This window comes from Manis pentadactyla, chromosome 12 (genome assembly GCF_030020395.1).
Source record: "Manis pentadactyla isolate mManPen7 chromosome 12, mManPen7.hap1, whole genome shotgun sequence".
Taxonomy (NCBI): Eukaryota; Metazoa; Chordata; class Mammalia; order Pholidota; family Manidae; genus Manis; species Manis pentadactyla.
In genome coordinates this window covers 2605630-2624311 of record NC_080030.1, presented here as the reverse complement: position 1 = coordinate 2624311, position 18682 = coordinate 2605630, and the positions used below count along the sequence as shown (strand labels likewise).

At 59.2% G+C, this 18682-nt stretch overlaps 2 protein-coding genes across 2 annotated transcripts in view; both read left to right on the top strand.

The window, feature by feature from the left end:
- Window positions 1-3848: 3848 nt before the first annotated feature.
- On the top strand, window positions 3849-9472 carry DIRAS1 (DIRAS family GTPase 1). Its single transcript, XM_036890645.2, has 2 exons — window positions 3849-3947; window positions 6412-9472. The coding sequence occupies exon 2, from the start codon at window positions 6480-6482 to the stop codon at window positions 7074-7076; it is 597 nt and encodes a 198-aa protein (XP_036746540.1). The 5' UTR covers window positions 3849-3947; window positions 6412-6479; the 3' UTR covers window positions 7077-9472.
- Window positions 9473-11411: 1939 nt separating this feature from the next.
- GNG7 (G protein subunit gamma 7) overlaps window positions 11412-18682 on the top strand; it is a 101460-nt gene continuing 94189 nt past the window's right edge. Inside the window, exon 1 of the mRNA XM_036890646.2 lies at window positions 11412-11502. The gene's annotated coding sequence lies outside the window, so the exon portion shown is untranslated. The remainder of the gene's footprint in view (window positions 11503-18682) is intronic.

Sequence of the window (18682 nt, the reverse complement as noted above, 5' to 3'; positions counted from 1 at the left end):
CCGGCCCCGGCCCTCAGCTGAGCCCACTGGGACGTCGCCCCGCATCAGGGAGCCCCTGGCCAGCCGGCTGGGGTCCATGTTCTGCTCTGCATTGGGGCTCAGCCCAGGCGAAGGCTGCATGAAGTCGACCAGATTCCCCTCCTTGATCTGGAGACAAAGGAGAAAATTAAGAGGCGGCACCCAGGCCTCGAGGGTTGAGGCAGCCATAATAACAGCGTGTCGGGCTTCTGTTTGTGTTGCTGGCGTAGAATTATTAGCAGGGGGTGGGCAGGGGGGAGCACCAGTTCCGGCCTGTCTGCATCTTCCAGGCCCAAAAAGCAGGCGGCAGATAGGATGGCATCTCCCAGCCCGTGACCCCAGCAGACCAGCCCTGGCCACCAGCGCTGAAGTCTCTGCCCTACAAGGAAGAGGGGCCCATCATCCCACCTGCCCCACCCTTGCCTACCCTGAACTACCTGCCAGCTTCAGGACAAGCCAGTGTGACCGACTGCCTGAACTTCCCAGGGCTGCCTGCAGGCAGGGTGGGGGCCGGGCTCCTGAGGGCAGATGGGGGCCTACAACAGGGTGTGGGGGTTCTTCTCTGGGCCATCGCTGCTGAGGCCAGTTTGGGTTGCAGCAGGGAGACCCCCACCGTGCTCCTGCCGCCTCCTGGCTCTGCACCACTCAGGGCAGGGGCAGCTGACCTGGCAGGCTGCAGTGTTCTGGCTGAGGGCCTCAGTGATTGTTGTGTGCCCAGCCTGACAGGGGAGAGCTGGGTGGGGCAGGTGGGCAGTTCAGAGCCCCTGCTTCCTCGGAGGCTGGGAGGCACAGTTGTGGTGCTGCATTTAGACCAAAGTAAAGGAGGTACTGGGTGGGCCTCCCTCTGAGTTAGTCCTGGTCCACCCGCTGGGCTCGAAGCGCTGGGCCCTGGAATGGGGTCTCTCCACCTGGCACTGTGGACCTTCTGGTGTCCTATGCAGTGTAGGATGTAAGCAGCATTCCCTGCTGACAGGTGGGGTGGGGGAATTTGCATTTACACCAGGCCCCCAGGTGATGGTAACACTGGTGCTGCTGGTGGGGTGACACGTTTGAGATCACTGCCCTGCTCCAGGGCTCTGCCCCCAGCACTGGTGACACTGGGGCCAGGTCATTCTCTGTGGGGCCTGGACACTGAGGGGTGACCATCAGCCTCACTCGGATGCCAGTTAGGACATGCCACCAGCTCCCCCAGGGGCAGAATCAACCCCACTGCCCTAGAGCATAAACATCCCAGTGAGGGAGGCCGGGGATACATCAACATGTAGTGTATTATCAGGTGGCAATAAACGCCCTGCAGACAAAGAGCTGGCAAAGGGAGATAGAGATGGGTGCTCCCAGGCAGGGAGCAGGCCCCGGAAGCCAGGGCCCGGCCGGGAAGAGCTTTGCCCTCACGGCCCTTTGCTTCTGACCCACCAAACCCAGCCCTGGCTCTCCGTTAAAAGACCTGAGGGGCACAGGGTTTCTTCCTGCTGATGGTGAAGGCTTCAGCACCCCCACTCCTCAGAGGTGATAACAGCAGTGCCCTGTGTTTTTTGGGGGGAAGCCCCAGGCCATGTCTCAGGGCCAGACAAGTGGCTTTGATGACGAACCAGCTGGGGTCTAGCTCCTGCAGATGCCGACTGACAGAATTCATGCTCAGGGATGCCAGTCTGTTCATATTTCAAAGCAAACTGGGTCTTGACAAATGATCTCCTTATTTTTAAATGTTGACACCAAACTTAAAAAGAAACAAAAAACTTTGTGAGCCCAAGTGCATGTGAGAGGCCATGGCTCCCAGCCTCTGCTTTGCCCACATGACTGCATTCATTCCCAGTGCACAGAGGGAGCAGAGAACATTACCCAGACCCCTTCCTTCCCAGGTGGCAGCTGCATGGCCCCCCGGAGTGCGGCCTGAGGACTGTGGCTGGGGGTGGGTAAGTGAGGCTGGTTCCCACACTGGTGCCCCGCCTGGAGCAACGGGGCAGGGGGAGGTCTCCAGGCTGCAAGGCCAGGCCATGAATTGGGACTTCACAGAAGGGCTGTCCCTTGCAGGCGAGAGGCTTCGGTGGGACAGGAAACAGCTGAAGGCCAGGTGTAGGGGCCTGGGGCAGGGACAGCCGCAAGGCTGGGTTGTGGTTTCAGAGCCTGTAGGACCCGAGTTCCAGCCCCAGCTCGCCTTTTCCAGCTGGGGCACCCCAGGCAGGCTGATACCCTTGTCTGAGCCTCAGTTTTCCGACAGGCAGAATTGGCAGTGTCCCGCACTATTCCCGCCCCTGCGCACCACGTTCACAAAAGCCAGGGCTCTCCCAGCTGGCCTCGAGGAAGGGGGTACTGCCATCCTAGTTTGGGGTGCTCCAGTGGGAGTTGGGGAGAGCAACAAGGGGCCTCTGGGGCCTGTCCTCCCTTGGCTCACTAGGCCGAGAGCCTGGGCCTGGGAGCTATAAATAGCAGCGGTAGAGCGGAGCTGCTGCCTGCGCCCGTGCGCCTCCGCGTGAGTCAGCCCGCCCTGGCCGGGACTGTCATCCGGAGGGGCCGGAGGGCCGGCCCAGTGCAGGCCAGTCACGCGGGAGACCAAGGCAGGCAGGCAGGCAGGCAGTTGGAGTGGGAGGCAACGGGACTGCTGCCTGGCAGCACCTGTGTGTCCGGCAGCCCATGCAGACGTCAGCCTCGCTGCTCCCAGCAACCCTGAGAGGCAGGACAATGCGATCTTCATTCACAGATGGAGAAACCGAGGCTCAGCAAGGCGCTGGGCTGGGACACAGTGACCCCCAACCAGAAGTTGCCATCTGACTGCCCGCAGGGCTGTCTCCATCTCTGGCTCAGAGTGCCCTGAGCTGCCGGTGGCCAGGGGACCATCTGCTTACACACCTTGCGGTAGGAAGCCCACCACCTTCCAAAGGGCATCTTTCACCCGCTGACTGCTCTGGCCACATAAGTCCCCCTGGTGGGATCCCAGGGTTGGCATCCCGGTCAAGGGGCACCTTCGCACAGGCTTGGGGCCTGGGGCTGTCGGATGCCCACCCTGGTCTGGTTGCGGTACCCCAAAGCCCAGTGTCCTCTGAGATGAGTCTCTGTGCTCCTTTTCTGGGGGCTGGGGGCCAGTGATGGCACCTTGTTGCCTTAAACAATGACACACACACGTCAAATGCACAGATGCTTCGCTTATTCTCAGAGACAACTTCCACTTGAGGAAGATGGGCAATTTCCTGCCAGACTGCAGACCATTCCTGGCGCCCCTTCCCCGAGACTCAAGGGTCTGCCCTGTCCCCATGAGTGGGCTGCCCTGGCACCACGCAGCCCAGGGGGCAGCCTCGATTCTCTCCACCTCATCCCTTCCAGGGCAAGGCCCCTGGGGCAGGGGGGGTGGTCTGCAGGGACACCCCCATTGCCCATGCCCCCGGGGCCGCCTCTGTCCACTCAGATGTCCCTCAAACATTTATTGATTGGTTTCTTATTCATTCCAAAAAGGCACCTCCTCTGGTGCGGGGCCCTGCGCTGGACCACGACCCGCACCAGGGGAGAGGGTGGGGATTCCGCTTCGCCGGCCCCCTGACCTGCCATTCTGCCATCTGTGTCCCCCAGAGACCCCGGCTCTGCCAGCCTCTGGCCCGGGGCCTGGTTCGCGGGGTGACCTGGGGCACGCCAGACCCCACTCGGGGGGTCCCGGGGTCGCAGAGCCCACCCCTCCGCGCTCCCGCACCCCGGCCACCCCCGGGAACCGCAGACCCCACCTGTGTGCGCCAGGCGGGGGTCGGGGCGGCGCGACCTTGGCCGGGCGCGGGTCCCGCGGGAGGGGCGGAGCGCGGCGCCCGGCGGGCGGGGACGGGCGGGGACGGGCGCGGGCGCGGCGGCAGCTCGGGCGGCGGGCGGCGCGCGGGGGGCGGCGGCGCCCGAGCGGACACGAGCCGGCCAGCAGCAGCCGCGGCGGCGCCGCAGGGACGAGCGCCCAGGTAGGCGGCCGGGCCGGGGCGCGGGGCCTGCCAACCCCCCCCGCGCGCCCCTCCTTTGTCTGGGCCCCCACCCTCCAGGCCCGGCCCTCGCCGGAACCCCCTCCCCAGGGCTCCCACCTCGGACAGCTCCCTCTGCCTGCCCCGCTCCCCTGCAGGGCCCGGGGGAGTCCCCGGCCCGGCCTTCCCTTGCCCGCAGGCCCGCCGCAGCCCCCCTCGGGTCCGGCGGTCCGCTCAGTCAGGGGCGCCCCCAGGAGGAGCCCCCGCGCGCCGGCGCAGCCCTCCGGCCACCGGACGCGGCCAAGCCCCTCGCCCAGGAGCCCCTGACTTAGGCGGCCTCCTCCCCCACCACCTGGACCCTCCTTGGGCCAGCGAGCCCCCGGGCTGCCCCCCGAGTGTGCCCGCCCTCCCTCAGGCCCCCTAGAGCAGGCCCTCTCATCCAACCCCTCACCGCTCAGGGAGTCCCTAGGTCAGACACCCCCACCCCCGATTTGGGCAAACGTCCTGTGCCCCCAGGCCCTCCCTGAGTCAGGGCCTGCTTTCTTGCACCCGAGGTCCCTAGGGCCCTTTGGCCTGGCTGGGAGTCTTGGTGGGCTTCCTTGCACAGGACCCCAGGCTGTGTAGCCAGCCAGGGCAGGGTTCGAATCCCACTCTGCTCCCCCTGCTGTGTGACCTTGAGCCAGTGCCTCCCCACTCTGAGCCTTGGTGCCTGTGACCCCCTCCCTCCACTCCCACTGCGCAGGAGGTGAGGGTGGAATTCAAACAGCCCCATAGGTGCCTGGCGTGGACTTGGGGGTTATTGAATGGGAGGCTCCTAGTTAGGGATCCTAGGCCCCAGTGAGGGCCCTTCTGGAGGGGCTGGAGCCCTGCCAGGGGGTTCTGCACCCAGAACAAGGCAAGCGTGGGCCTGAGGCTGCAGAACCAACTGTCACAGGCCACCCCAGGCCCCTGGCCAGTCGTGGCCATGTCTGGCTGCACACCGGTGTGCTCACCCCTGTGGGCACCCACCCAGAAGAAGGGTAGTGACTGCAGTGCTGGCCAGCACCCCTTGCCAGGTCCCCAGCCTTCTCCTGTCGCTGTGCATGCCACCAACATGCCTAACCATCAACTACGAGTTAGTTCCGCTCAGGCTCCTAGAAGTGGGCCTGGCGCACACTAAGTGGGGTGTGCGCCGGCTGTTGTTATATTTTGCCTTCTATCTTTTTCCTTTGAGCATTCAGAATGTGCCTACACAGCCCCTCCCAGCCAAGTGCTTTACAGACCGAGCCCTCAAGATGGGTAAAATGATTGCCCATCTTTATCAAGGTCTCCCTCGTGCCAGGTGCCCACCCCATGGAGGAGGCACTGGGGCTGTTTCCATCACAGATGAGAAAAGGAGGCTCAGGGACACCAATTTCCTCTCCCAGGTGCTCGCTGCCAGATGCTCAGCCTTGGGTCTTACATAGTCCCCCACACACCAGAGGGAAGCTGTTCAGCTGGGGTCCCATCTCACTGTGTCTCTTCTCTCCCACTGTCCCCCACCCCCTGTGCTGAGGGGCCTTCAGAGACCCTGGGAAGGAAGAAGGGAAGGGGGGAGTCTCCTGCCTTCTCACTGCCAGCCCAGGGTCGGCCCTCACCTCCATTGTCTCAGGAATCGCTGTGCTGTGGGACCTCTCAAGGCCACTGGGCCTCTCTGAGCACAGGAGAGGGGAAAGATGACCAGAGAACCCCTCCCAGGGAGCTCTGTTCCTAGGAATGTGTTGCCCTCCCTGTACAGGAGGCCCAGGCAGGCCGGGGTCTAGTCTGGGGCAGAGTTTAGGAAGTGGGGGCTTGCTCTCATCTCCAGCCTTGCATCACAATTTGCAAATTGCGATTCTTGGCCCTCTGGCTTCAGGATCACACTCAGGGAATGAGGGGAGAAGAGTGGCTTTAAAATAACACAGGTTCCCAGGGCTCTGGCCCTGCCAGCACCTGCCCTCTGCATGTAAAAGATGCCCTCCCATGCGGCTCCCATGAGGTTGAGGAACCTGTGGCCTAGGGGAGAGAGGGAAGCCTGTAACTGGGGGGCAGATGGCTCCATTCCACCCATTTCACAGGAAAGCACACAGAGGCTCAGGGCGGCTTTGCCCAGGCCACAGAGCCCAAGTCACTCTGGGAATAGAGGGAGAAGCTGGGGCAGCCTGGGGGGGGCATGCGGGTGGGGAAAGAGTCAGGAGTGTGCACACTGATACCTCCCACCTCTCCCAGCCCAAGTCCTCTGGGAATGCCTTTAGGCCCCAGATTTTAATGGGGGGAAGAAAGCAAAGGGGCCTGATGCAGAGCGGGATTGCAAACTCAGTCAAATCAACCCGAGAGCTTTGCAGCTCACAGGAGAAAAAGCATCTCCTCTGAGAAAGCCACGGCTGGACGCCCCACTCCAGGCCGGGAGCTGCCCCTTCCGGCCGGCCAGCCAGCGGCCTGTTTGGGCCTGACATTTATCTCTGCGCAGGGTCGGTCTGGGGTTCTAGCAGCCGGCACGAGCCCTCCCAGCCCCGACACCCCACCCCCACGTGGAAGATGCCTGAGCAAAGCAACGACTACCGAGTGGTGGTGTTCGGGGCAGGCGGCGTAGGCAAGAGCTCGCTGGTGCTGCGCTTCGTGAAGGGCACGTTCCGAGACACCTACATCCCCACCATTGAGGACACCTACCGGCAGGTGATCAGCTGTGACAAGAGCGTGTGCACCCTGCAGATCACCGACACCACGGGCAGCCACCAGTTCCCGGCCATGCAGCGGCTGTCCATCTCCAAGGGCCATGCCTTCATCCTGGTCTTCTCCGTCACCAGCAAGCAGTCGCTGGAGGAGCTGGGGCCCATCTACAAGCTCATCGTGCAGATCAAGGGCAGCGTGGAGGACATCCCTGTCATGCTGGTGGGCAACAAGTGCGATGAGACGCAGCGGGAGGTGGACACCCGTGAGGCCCAGGCCGTGGCCCAGGAGTGGAAGTGCGCCTTCATGGAGACGTCGGCCAAGATGAACTACAACGTCAAGGAGCTGTTCCAGGAGCTGCTCACGCTGGAGACACGGCGGAACATGAGCCTCAACATCGACGGCAAGCGTTCCGGCAAACAGAAGAGGACAGACCGCGTCAAGGGCAAGTGCGTCCTCATGTGAGCCAGGATGCCTGCCCGCCCGCCCGCGCCGGCCGCTGTCCGGGCCCCATGCCTCTCCCCACACTCCCACCTGTCCCCCTCGTTCCCACCTTCCCTCTCTGTCTCATCTCTTCCTTCATTCACCATCTCCGCCAGGGAAACTGAGGTCCCGGCGAGCCCGAGGCAGGTCTGCAGCTCCAACCTGGCTCTGCGTCCCACCTCTGCCCCCCACCCCCTGCCCCGTATCCTATCTGCACCCTCCAAAGCCAAGTGCTAGAGGGAACCCTTGACCTGCACATGGGGAGATGGGGATGCTACCTGTCCCTGTCGGCACTACGGATGCTGGGTTTTCCTTGTCTCTGTCCTTCTCCATGTCTCCCAGGACCCTCATCTCTGCCTCTTACCCCCCAGCCAGGCCTGCACACCCCATCCCCCTGCCATTAAGATCACTGTGACCTTGCCGGGGGAGGGGGTTGAAATGCACATGGACCAGATTTGTTTTCTCCTATTTGGTGTTCAACATACAGTGTCCCTTCTCCATCCCTCATGACCTCTGGCCTGTGCCCCCCACCCTGGGTCTCAGACCAGCTCTCCTCTCACCCATGTCCCCACAGCTTGGGTTGGGGGGCGCCTCGCAGGATGGGTCTCAGGCCTCCAGGCAATAACCACAGGGCCTGCAGCAGCACCTGCCAGCCCGGAACCCCACTCTTCACCCAGCCTGGGTCTGGGGCAGGAGGCCTGTTACCAGCCGATGGCCGCACAACTCCAGGGTCTGTTGGGTGTGAACATGCAGGACCTTCCCAGACATGGCCTGCAGGCAGTTTGGCACAGTTTGGCACCACCGAGCCCTGGGCAGGGGGACCTGGGGTGTGGGGGAATGTGAGGGCACAGGGCAGAGCTGTGCCCAGCTCACTTCCTCCCACCCACTGTGCCCTAGAGAGGGGACCGCCTGCGGACATATGTTCTGAGTGTGTTTGAGAGAGACTCTAGAAAACTCTACACCCCTGGGCCCCTGTGGAGCTGCACCTGACACGTATGAAGGTGCCCTGCCGCCCAGGCTGGGGGTGACCGTGGGTTGGTGTGTTTGTGCAGTTTGGTGTGTGTATCCAGACGGCCTGTGTCTCAGTGCGTGTCTTGTGTGCACCACGTGTTTGTGGTTCTCACTGGATGGTATGTTCATGGGCCTGTGTATGTAGTGATGTAGGATATACATAGGGGGCTAGGGCTGTTGTCAACAGGACTGGATATTTGTGTCAGTGTGAACCTTTGTACCCACATGAGCCTGACTGTAAATGTCTGTATTTGCAGGAATGTATGACATGGTTTGTCAGAGAGCATCTGTGAGCCTGTTTGCTCTGTCTGAGGAACATTAAGCCTATTTTACCTTGTAGCAAAGTGACTCTCAGCTCAAACTCTGCATCAGTCAGCCATTGCTGTGGAACAGATGAGCACAAACTCAGCAACTTGAAACAATGTACGGTTATCATCTCCCAGTTTGTGTAGGTCAGGGGTCTGGGCACAGCTTAGCTGGGCTCTCTGCTCAGGCTCTCTGGAGGCTGCAATCTGAGTGCCGGCCAGGCTGCAGTCTCATCTGACGGCCCGACTGGGAAGGATGTGCTTCTGCACTTGGCCATGGGCAGCACGCATTTCGCTGTGGCTGCAGGTCTTATGTCAGCTGCAGCTCTCCTCAGCTCCTTGCCACAGGGCCTCTTCCTGGGCAACTGGCCACACCGGGTGTCAGGAAGGCGTGCGTGTGTGTGCTTATGCCCGTTAAGGCTGACCTGTGGCATGTGCGCATGAGGCAGAAGCCATGTGGCCATACATGGGACCACACGGGACTGTACATAGGTAAGAGGGATTGTTTGTGTCCATGTTGGTAGCAGTGTGTTTGTTTTTCTGTTCACTCCACAAATGTTTACTGGCTGTGCTATGCGAGAGAAGGAGGGAGTGTGCATATGTTTGCATGTATGTGTTCCTGCCTGGCACATGGACAGGCCAATGGAAGCATCTGGCTGAGCACAGCCGAGCCCCTTTACCCTGTGGTGGGTTCAGGGCCCAACAGCAGCTGATGTTGCCCCCTCCCCTGCCTTTGGAGTGTTTCTTGGGTCCTGAAGGTGCTGGAGAGGGTGGGGTTGGGCAGGGGTCTGCGGCCCTTTCTCAGGGACACACCCTGATAGCACAATCTCCCTGGGGCCCTGCCTGCCTCCAGGCCGCTCCCGACCCGGGGAAGGAGGGGCACTGCAGCAGGAGGGGCCCATCCTGCCTGGGCACCCCTGGTTCTTGGGACTGTGCCAGGCCATGCTTGCTGTGACCACACCCCTGCCCCATTTCCCCCCGCATGTGGGTGCCCCCTGCCCCCCATTGGGGTCTGTGTAGCATTTGCTGTAGAAATAGTCTTCCTGCAATAAAGAAGTGGACCCAGCATTCGCCACCAGTGCCCTTTCTTTGGGGTTGGGGGGTTAACTCACCAGCTACAAAGGATGAGGAATGTGAAGGGTCTGGTGTGTGGGGGAGGGTTGGAGAGGGGATGGGATGAACAAAGGGACTTTGGGAAGAGCTTGGACTTTCCTGACACCAGGTGTTATGGGAACATTTCAGTACTACCCCCAGGGGGCTTCCCACAAGAGATCCCATAGGCCATGCTGAATCCCATACTTAGTGCAGCTAGTGGAGGGGATCTGAGCCCTATTTTACAAGGGAAGGAACCACAGGGCTTCAGCTTCCCTATCTGCTAACTATTGGCTCCAGTGTGCAGATTTATAAGCAGGGGCAAGACCCGGGTGAGGAGGGTGAGACACTGACCATAAGCATGGACCTTCAGGGGCGGACACCAAAAAACTCCACCACTATCAAGATACCTATTGTAATGTGATGTTTAATGCAAAGAACACATGGTGAGCAAAAATGTCTGGGTTTTAAATAAAAATAGAGCCCGGGCCAGGGCTGGGGAGAAGCAAATGAGGTGGATTATGCAAATGAAGAATAAACTCTTGTCTGTCTGTAAAATTGTGGTGTTTTGTTCATCCTGGATTATTTCTGTATTTAGTCTGGATTTTTAAAATATTGCGTTAATACAGTATTTATCTTGATAGCAAGGGTTTTCTTTTGCTCATTTAGGTTTTGGATTTGAGCAAAGTGCCTCATGTGCCTCCCCCCAGTCCTGGCCCCGGTTTGTTTTGGGGGCCACATGGTGACTACCTTGAGTGAGGTGTGTTCAGCCACTTCACCTAATTGCTATAGGATCGCCAGACTGTCTGACTTTTCAAGTGCCTGCACGTCTGGATTTCTTTTTATGAAATGTCTTGATTTTTAAATGTTGGCAACGAATTTAAATGTTTAAAAGGATTTTGGGGCCACATCCTGCCTGGGGGGCCAAAGGTTTTCGACCTTTGTTTAGATAGTAACTCATCTGGGGAGATGCTGGCTGGAGAGTGAGATGCCTCGGGCCCCAGGCACCTGGTTCTCTCTGTGCCCTGCAGGCTGAGCAGGGAGCTTCCTATGGGGATTACAGAGGCCCTCGGGGAGCCTAGCTGGGAAGCCAGGGGCTGAGATCACAGAATATCTGTGTTGCACAAAATCCTTAGAGCCCCAGAATATGATGGCTCCATCTTCCTACGTAAGAAATTCTCCCTTTTGTGACTGCTGGGTGCTTTTGGACACATACCAAATGTTTTCCAACCTCACTCACCAGGGAGCTTGCTAAAAATGCACATTCCAGGGACCCAGTCCCCAGAAATTCTGCATCATTTGATCTGAGGAACCTACCTGCTCTTTAAGACCCAGGCCCAGGAATTAAGAAATTGAGAAATTCTGGAAATGAGACAGGCTTGGGTGAATGACTAGATTTTACTTGAGACTGTTTCCACTTCTGTAAAATGAGGATAATATAATTTCACCTCATGCGGAGGGTTGAACGAAAGGGAGCATTTTTTATTATTGTCCTGCAGCTCAAGTGACCGATTAGGCACGGACGTTCTTCCATGTTAGCTAGGATTCGGGGTTTGAAAACTGCAGACCCACCAGGGATTCGAACTCGCGAAGCGTCTAGAGACTCTTTGATGTCGCTAAATCTCTTGTGAGAACCCCCCTGGGTTCCGGCCGCGGAGGCTACCGCAGAGTACCTATTTAATATTAGCATATCCCTGCCCCCCGCGAGGTTTCCCGCTAGCCAGTGGTCGGCCGCGGTGCCACTCAGCGCTCCACCTCCCGGCCCCGCCCGAGCCCCGCCCCTCCCCGCCCCCTCCCTGGGTGCAGCCTACCCCGCTGCTTGTCCTGCGCCCCGCCCCCGGCCCCGGCTCCCTCCGCCGGGACCTGCGATTGGCCCCCGCGGCCGCCAGTGCCCGCCCCCGCCCGCCGGCCCGCCCCACGGAGTGGAGCTAGCGCTCCCTGGCCTGCGGCGCGTTCGGCTGCGCGGCGGAGCTAAGGCGGCCGCGGCGGCCTGAGGGCAGGTAAGGCTCTGCGCCGCCGGGGCCGGACGGGGGCAGGGGTCGGGGCCGGCTGAGGAGGGGGCTGGGCCGGGGTTCCGGGCTGGAGTTGGGGGTCGGAGTTCCCGGCTGGAGTTAGGGGTCATGGTCCCGTGAGGAAGGGGCTGGGCCGGGGTTCCGGGCTGCAGTTGGGGGTCAGGGTTCCCTGAGGAAGGGGCTGGGTCTGGGTTCCGGGATGGAGTTGGGGTCGTGGTCCCGAGAGGAGGGGGCTGGGCCGGGGTTCCGAGCCTGCAGTTGGGGGTCGGGGTTCCCTGAGGAGGGGGCTGGGCCGGGATTCCGGGCTGCAGTTGGAGGTCGGGGTTCCCTGAGGAGGGGCTGGACCGGGGTTCCGGGGTGCAGTTGGGGTTGGAGATCAGTTGGGGAGGAGGCTGGTGGAATTAGGGACCGGTCAGCTGGGGACGGCGGAAGGGGTTGGGCTGAGGGTGGAGGTTCTGTGAAGAGGGGCCTGGGGCTGGAGTTGGGGGAGGTTAGCTGGGGAGGGGGCTGCAGGGGGGAGGTGGGGGTCTGGGTCAGCTGGGGAGGAGCCTGGGGTGATGAGGAAGGAATTGGGGGTGCCCAGGGTTGGTGGGATGAGGGCTGGGAGACCCCAGACAGGTGTTTTGGGGGCGGGTGACTACGAGGAAATGGTGGGTCTTGGTTAGAAGTCAGGAGAATTGTGGAGGGGCGAGCCCCTACTTTTGGGGGGCCTTATCATTTGGTGCAGAAGGGGGTTGGGGTGGGGCAGAAGCCCCTCGGCGGCAGTGAGCTGGAGGAGACCGAGTTCAGCATACTCTGGGGGGTCTCCTCCTAGGATGGGGGTGTGCAAGGGACAGTGTCTTGGGAGGCAGAAAGCCTCATATTGGTGACTGAATTTTTCAGGAAGTTTTGGGCTTAGGCGCGAGGAACCCGGGTGGGAGTTCGGGGAGACGGTGGATTGGAGGGATGTGGGCGGCATATGATTTTTCTTAGGGAGCGGGGGTTGCTAGGGGCTGGGAGGGGCGGGAGGAGACAGGCCTGCTGCACAGCAGCCGGGAGGCCCCCACTGTTGCTGGGTGTCGGTGAAGCCAGCGCCAGGTCCACAGTCCCTTCGGCTGGGTGCTGAGGGCTTGCGGAGATCAGCGTGGTGTTGGCTCCGACTTGGGGGCCTGTGCTGCCTGCTTGGCCTCTTGGAGGTTTAGTTTACTTCTGTGTAAATGAAACAATGAAACAGTAAGCGGGCACCTCGTGGGACCTCTGAGAGGGTCAAATGAGGGGAGGTGTGCATCCAGCATGCACCTGGCACGTGGCGGGGGTACATGAGGGGCTGGTGTTCGGGCTCTCAAGGTTTCTGGGGAGGGGAGAAGGCAGATGGGGAAAATTACTGGGGTGTCACGGATGAGAAGGAAGGAGTCACCTGGAGCTTGGCTCCAGTCCTTCAGTCTTGGGGTACATGTAGGAGTCACCTTTAGTGCTTTACAAAAAAGTCTGTCTCCCCCAAATATATATGCATATATATATGTTTGCATTATTAAAAGTGAGGAAAAACAAAAACAGAAGCATCTGCCTGTTCCTGACACCAGGAGATTGTGGCTTGTCAAAGAACCAGCACATGCACTTAGGAGGGGGCTACAGGAGGCATTCCGTTAGTTGTACCCCCCAGGAGCTATTCAGACGTGTACTCCCAGGGACTGTTGGCCCAGGATTACAGGCTCTTTCAGTATATGAGCTTTACAGCTTGAGTTCATGTGACAGACCCCGGTCTCCCTCTCGGTGCTGTGGACATTCCGGTGGGCTGTCCTCTGAGGACTGGGGGGCGTCCAGGCACTGTGGGAGGGCCAGTCAGCACCCCTGGCCCCACCTGCTTGACACCAGGAGCACCCCAGTCATGATGCCCACAGGTGCGTCAGACACTGCCCAGTGTTACCTCTGGGCAGGACCACCCTGGGTGAGACCCCCCTCTTACAGTCAAAACTAAGTGAGTTTCTCTTGAGAGACCACATCTCACCTTTGATCCTTAGGAACTTGGCTTTTAAACTGTCTAGTGCTCTCATTTTGAGAGGAAGAAAAATAAGATAAAGATCACACTGCTTTCAGAGAATTTTAGAAATGCTGGCTTCTTTCTAGGTGGATCTTTTGTGTGGCTTTGGAACACCTGTATATGATTAACTGATCAGATGTAGGCATTGAAAGATGCCAAAGTTTGCAATTTGTTTCTTGGGCCTTGACCTGGTGCATGGGGCCCTGAGGAAGCCTGTGCTTCCAGTAATTCTTGGTCTTCTGTGGAAAACATGCTGTGACTGATGCCATTGCTTTTTGTCCTTATTTCAGGAGCCCAGGGCCCTTGGTTTGTGGGGAGGATAGACCAGCGTGAGCTGCCCTCACACAGACATTCAGCTTGGTGTTTACGGAATGGAGGCAGTTGTTTGTGGACCCTGTGGAGTAGTGTAAGAAGCTCCCTCTCCCATTCAAGGTGTTATTACAGGTTTTTTCCATTTGCATTTGCAAACAAATTAGCATCTTTAGCATGGCATTTACTAGATCATTCCTGTTGAGGTGCCTTTCCAGTTTCTTACGAAAGTGTCATTCTGCCTGGCCTCCATTCCTTTAGAATGTTTGGGAGTTTTCTCAAGAGGACAAGGACAGTTGAGCAATTGCCGGGTGTGGACACCAGGTTGTTCTCCCCTTTGCATTGTGGCCCGCAGCTGCATCTTAACTGGATCTCTGCCCTGGGAGGGTTCATGTGGCATTCACTGCACGGGGACCTTGGTGATGTCGGGAAGCCTCTGTCCGGTTCTGCTGTTCGTCCTGGACCTCACCTTTTCGCTTCTCTCTTGGGCTACCCTTTGGCATGGGTAGAAAATTCACTGTGTCTGTCACCCAGAAGACCCCAGAAACCAGAGGGGGTACCTGAAAAGGTAGGGCCACTGTCCTAGGTGGTCCCGACCCTCCTCACCCACACTTCGGTATTGCATCTGGTCCTGCCAACTTGTGGGCAGGGGGCTCTGGACAGCTCTGAGACCCTTCCAGAAACAGCTGCAAGTTCTCCTCGAGAACCTTGCAAAGGAGAAAGTATTACTGCTTTTCATTTTTTAAACTGAGGTGCAATTTCCATATCATAAAACTCAGCCATTTTAAGCTACGGTTCCATTCTGCAGGAAGTTCATCGAGCTGTGAAACCATCCCTATAAACCCCTTTTAGAATCTGTCACCCCAGTGAGGTTCCCCCACCCCTAGCCCCAGCCCCCAGCCTCATGATGGTCCAGATTCTGTTATGGATTCGCCTGTTTTGTGTCATGGAAATGGGGTCACACACTGCCCTGTGTCTGGCGCCTCACTGAGCACCATGTGTTCAGGGCCCACCCACGTGTGGCTTGTGTCAGGGCTCTCCTTTACGTGGTGAGCGACATTCTGTGTGTGGTGGACCGTGTTTGTTTACCATTCAGCGGACATCTGGGGTGCTCCACTGTCGGGGCGGTGCAGAGCCACGCTGCTGTTTAAGTGGTTTCTCCTGGGCACTCGGTGGTCCCCTAAACAGCCTGTGGGGCTGTGGTCCAGGTGCCAGCCCTCTGGGTTCTACCTTGCTGTCTTTGTCTGTGTTTGTTTCCCCCAGCTGAAGTGCTTCGTTGTCTCTTGCTCAGACCGTCCCGTCTGGGCTGGCAGGTCAGCCTCAGATCCCCTGCCCCCCGGGTTGGCTCTGCACTACCAGAACTTGTTCTCTAAAGCATGGAGTCATTTGCCCTTTCCCTGCCCCCTTCACCAGCTTGTCACCCTCTCAAGAGAATCAGGACTCCTCACCCAGCCTCGGTACCTCAGGACCTGGTCGCACCCTTCCTTTCCGGAGCGACCTTCACCTTGACCCACCCAGTCTCCTTTCTCCCTGCCGCCTGCCCAGCACCTAGCCACAGGTTTCCTGGATGGCAGCGTTTGCTGTCTCCTTTGTCTGAAGCCTCCCTTCCTTCCTTCCTCTCCCCAACAAAGGCTGGTTGTGTGCCTATTTTAAGCATCCGAATGGGTGCCAGGCGCCGGGAGCGCCATGTGAATGGGACGCTTGTGTGTGTTGTGGGGAGGCGTGGAGATGGGGGACCTGGGCCATCCTGCCCCTGGCCCAGCTCTCTGAGTCGGGGTCCCTGGGGAGGCACAGATGGGGGTCAGGCCTGTGTGCTCCGTGAGTCCACAGGTGCGGTGAGGGTAAGAAGCCATTCGGGGGGTGGAAGGTGGGGCTCACCTGCGTGTGTAGGGCAGTTGGGGGAAGAGGCCAGGCAGGAGCTCTGCACCGAGGAGAAGCTGGCCGGGGGACAGGCAGGGTGACGTCTTGTGTGAGCACCGAGGCGGGGCTGGGTCTTTCCCTGTCACTTCATGCAGAGTCTGTCCCCCTGGGTGCCACAGACATTCGGAGCCGGGTCGATCTCTGGGGGGCCACCCTGGGCACTGTGAGGGGCTGAGCAGCCGCTACCCACTTGATGCCAGGAGCCCCCCATCACAATGACCACAGATGTCCCCAGACAGGGCCCCATGTCTCCTTGGTTACACCAAGGCCCTTTTCTCAGTGGCCTCTTTTTTCTTTTTCTTTAGCCAACACTGGTGGGATATGGCCAAGTACTGGGTGTATATGGGACCAACCCCTGTGGGGTCCCCCGCCCACCAGTCACTGTGGGTCGAGCCTCTGTCACACTCCAGACACAGTCCCGTTTACTTCCCTCCACCCTCCATCCCTGCCCAGTGCCACCAGGCGCCCTGACTCATCCCCGCGCACCCACTCCTGACCACCATCCTCACGGCGCCTAAGCCTATGGTGTCCACCACCTGCTGGTTGGAGGCGGGGTGGGGAGAGGGCCCCCCCAGGAGCAGGAAGAAGCCTCAGTCTTCCCTCTCTGAAATAGGCGTGGTGCCGCAGAGTCACCCCGGAGCATCAGATGAGATAAGTCCGCTACGGGCAGCCTTCCGGGGCGCCAGCCCTCAGCACGTGGGCGCCACGCCTGCAGTGAGATCCCCACCTGTGGGCTCCGTACGCCTGTCAGCGTGCTTTGTCCTGAAGAGGTCCCATCAACTGCTTTTTCTACCATTTTATTTTAAACCCAGGGACTGTTTGTGTGGGTTGCTTCTACGCCCATCAGGGTTTCTTTTTTAACAGCTCTGTGGAGATAGAATTCCCATACCGCACAGTTCATCCATTTAAAATGCACCATTCAGGGATTTTCAGTGCATTCATAGAGTTGTGCAACCTCGCCGTAGGTGAATTTAAAACATTTCTGTCACCCCAAAAAGAGCTCTGTCCCCATGAGCCACCACCCCTGGCCAGCCCCTCCCAGGCCACTGGCAGCCATTAGCCACATTCTGTCTGTGGATCCTCCTGCTGTGTGGACACGTCACAGAAATGGGGTCACACGCCACATGGCCTTCTGTGTCCGGCGTCTCTCACTGAGCACCATGTATTCAGGCCGTCCATGTTCATATTTTCTGGCTGAGTAATATTCCACCGCAGAACGCATCACGTTGTCCTCATCCGTCCATCTGCTGACACACGCTGGCTGCCCCACCTTCTGGCAGTGTGACTCCTGCAGCTGTGAGCACACGTGTGCAGGCTTGTGTGCGCAGTTCTCAGTTCTTGTGGGTGCTGGCAGTGACAACACACGGTCCATCCCTGGTTTCTGAACCTAGAGGTCATTTGTGCATCGTGCCTGGCGGGATCTTTGTCTGTTTGCTGTGGCCTTCACAGCCCAGGGCTGGACTCTGGGAGGCTTTGCGGTCCTCTGGGTGACCCCACTCGGCAGCTCCTGCCCCCACCCTTTCTGCCTCCGAGCCTCCCTGCACCAGTCCTCCTGACCAGGCAGCTTTCTGTGCATGGTTGATTTTTCTCCTCCCGCCCCAAGCAGGGCCTCACCCCTGCTGCCCTCGCCTGGGGTGGGTGCCCTATGCATTCTGCTTCCACGAACTCCACCTGCTCGCTGTCAGCCATCCCTCCCTGGCCACCCGTTCATGTTGCCCTGCTCCCCACCTGCCCTTGGGTCCCGTGTTTTCCACCTAGCCACCTCTGCTCTGCAGCTGCTGGGTGTCCCGGCCCAGGTTTCTTTAGCCTGAGTGTCCCTTCTTGTTGGTTGTTTGTCCCCCTTCCCCTCCTTCTGCCCCAGGTCAGGGGTCTGTGACTTGCTGGTCACTCCCACCCTGCGTTTAACATTGTGCGTGGTAGTTCCCCCCTGGGCGTGTGCGGACCCCAGGAGCAGCCCCTGAGGTGCCCTCTGCGGGTCTGTCTGCAGGTAAGGAAACTGAGGCTCAGCGGGGGTGCTGGGCCAGCAGGGCCCCAGCCCCGGGACTCTGCCACCTCGTAGCTCTTCCACCAAACGTGTGCTGCCCGTGTGTTGGGTGGATGTTTTAGTCTCTGTGAAGGAAGCAGCCACGCTTGCTTCTGGCCACAGAAACAGGTGTGCGAGGTGGCTTTGCAGCTCTTGCCTCCCGGTGTGTAAACTTACCGACCTTACCTGAAAAGATGCCCAGGGAGGTGCTTGTCACAGCCACAGCGGGGCACCACTTCACCGCCTCCTGGACTCCTAGACCACGATGGTCTGCAGTGGCAAGGACGGGAGCCCTCGTGCTGCCGTGGGGCACTCGGTCTGGTGGTTCGCCGAAAGGATTACCCCTAGAGTCACCGTGTGACCCAGCAAGTCCACTCCCAGGTCTCTCCCCCAGAGAAATGAAAATACACGTCCACACTAGAGTCCACCCACGTGCTCACACCGAGGTTCACAACAACCAAAAGCTGGAACAACCCAATGTCCATCAACAAACAGTGGACACACACACACACGTGTCTATCCACACTTGGAACATCACTTGGCCACGGAATGGGGTGAGGCCCTGACACGCTATGTGTGGACGGACCCAGAACACACAGTGCTCAGTGAGACACCAGACACGTCCACAGCAGGTGGATCCACAGACAGAACGTGGGCTCATGGGTGCCGGGGGCTCGGAAGGAGGTGGGGTGACTGTTCCTAGGGACGGGTTATTCTGGGGTGATGGGATGTTCTGGAACTGTATACTGGTGCTGACACTGTAGCTGTGAATATTCTGCCCCTGAATCATATACTTCTAAACTGTTAAAATTATAAGTTTTATATCGTGTATTTTACCAAAAAACCCACTTATTGGTCTAAATGGTCACCTCTTAGGAGAGGGGACTGCTGACAGT

Excerpts from the sequence above, each read along its gene's own strand:
- DIRAS1 (XM_036890645.2), top strand. The coding sequence starts at position 6,480 with ATGCCTGAGCAAAGCAACGACTACCGAGTGGTGGTGTTCGGGGCAGGC.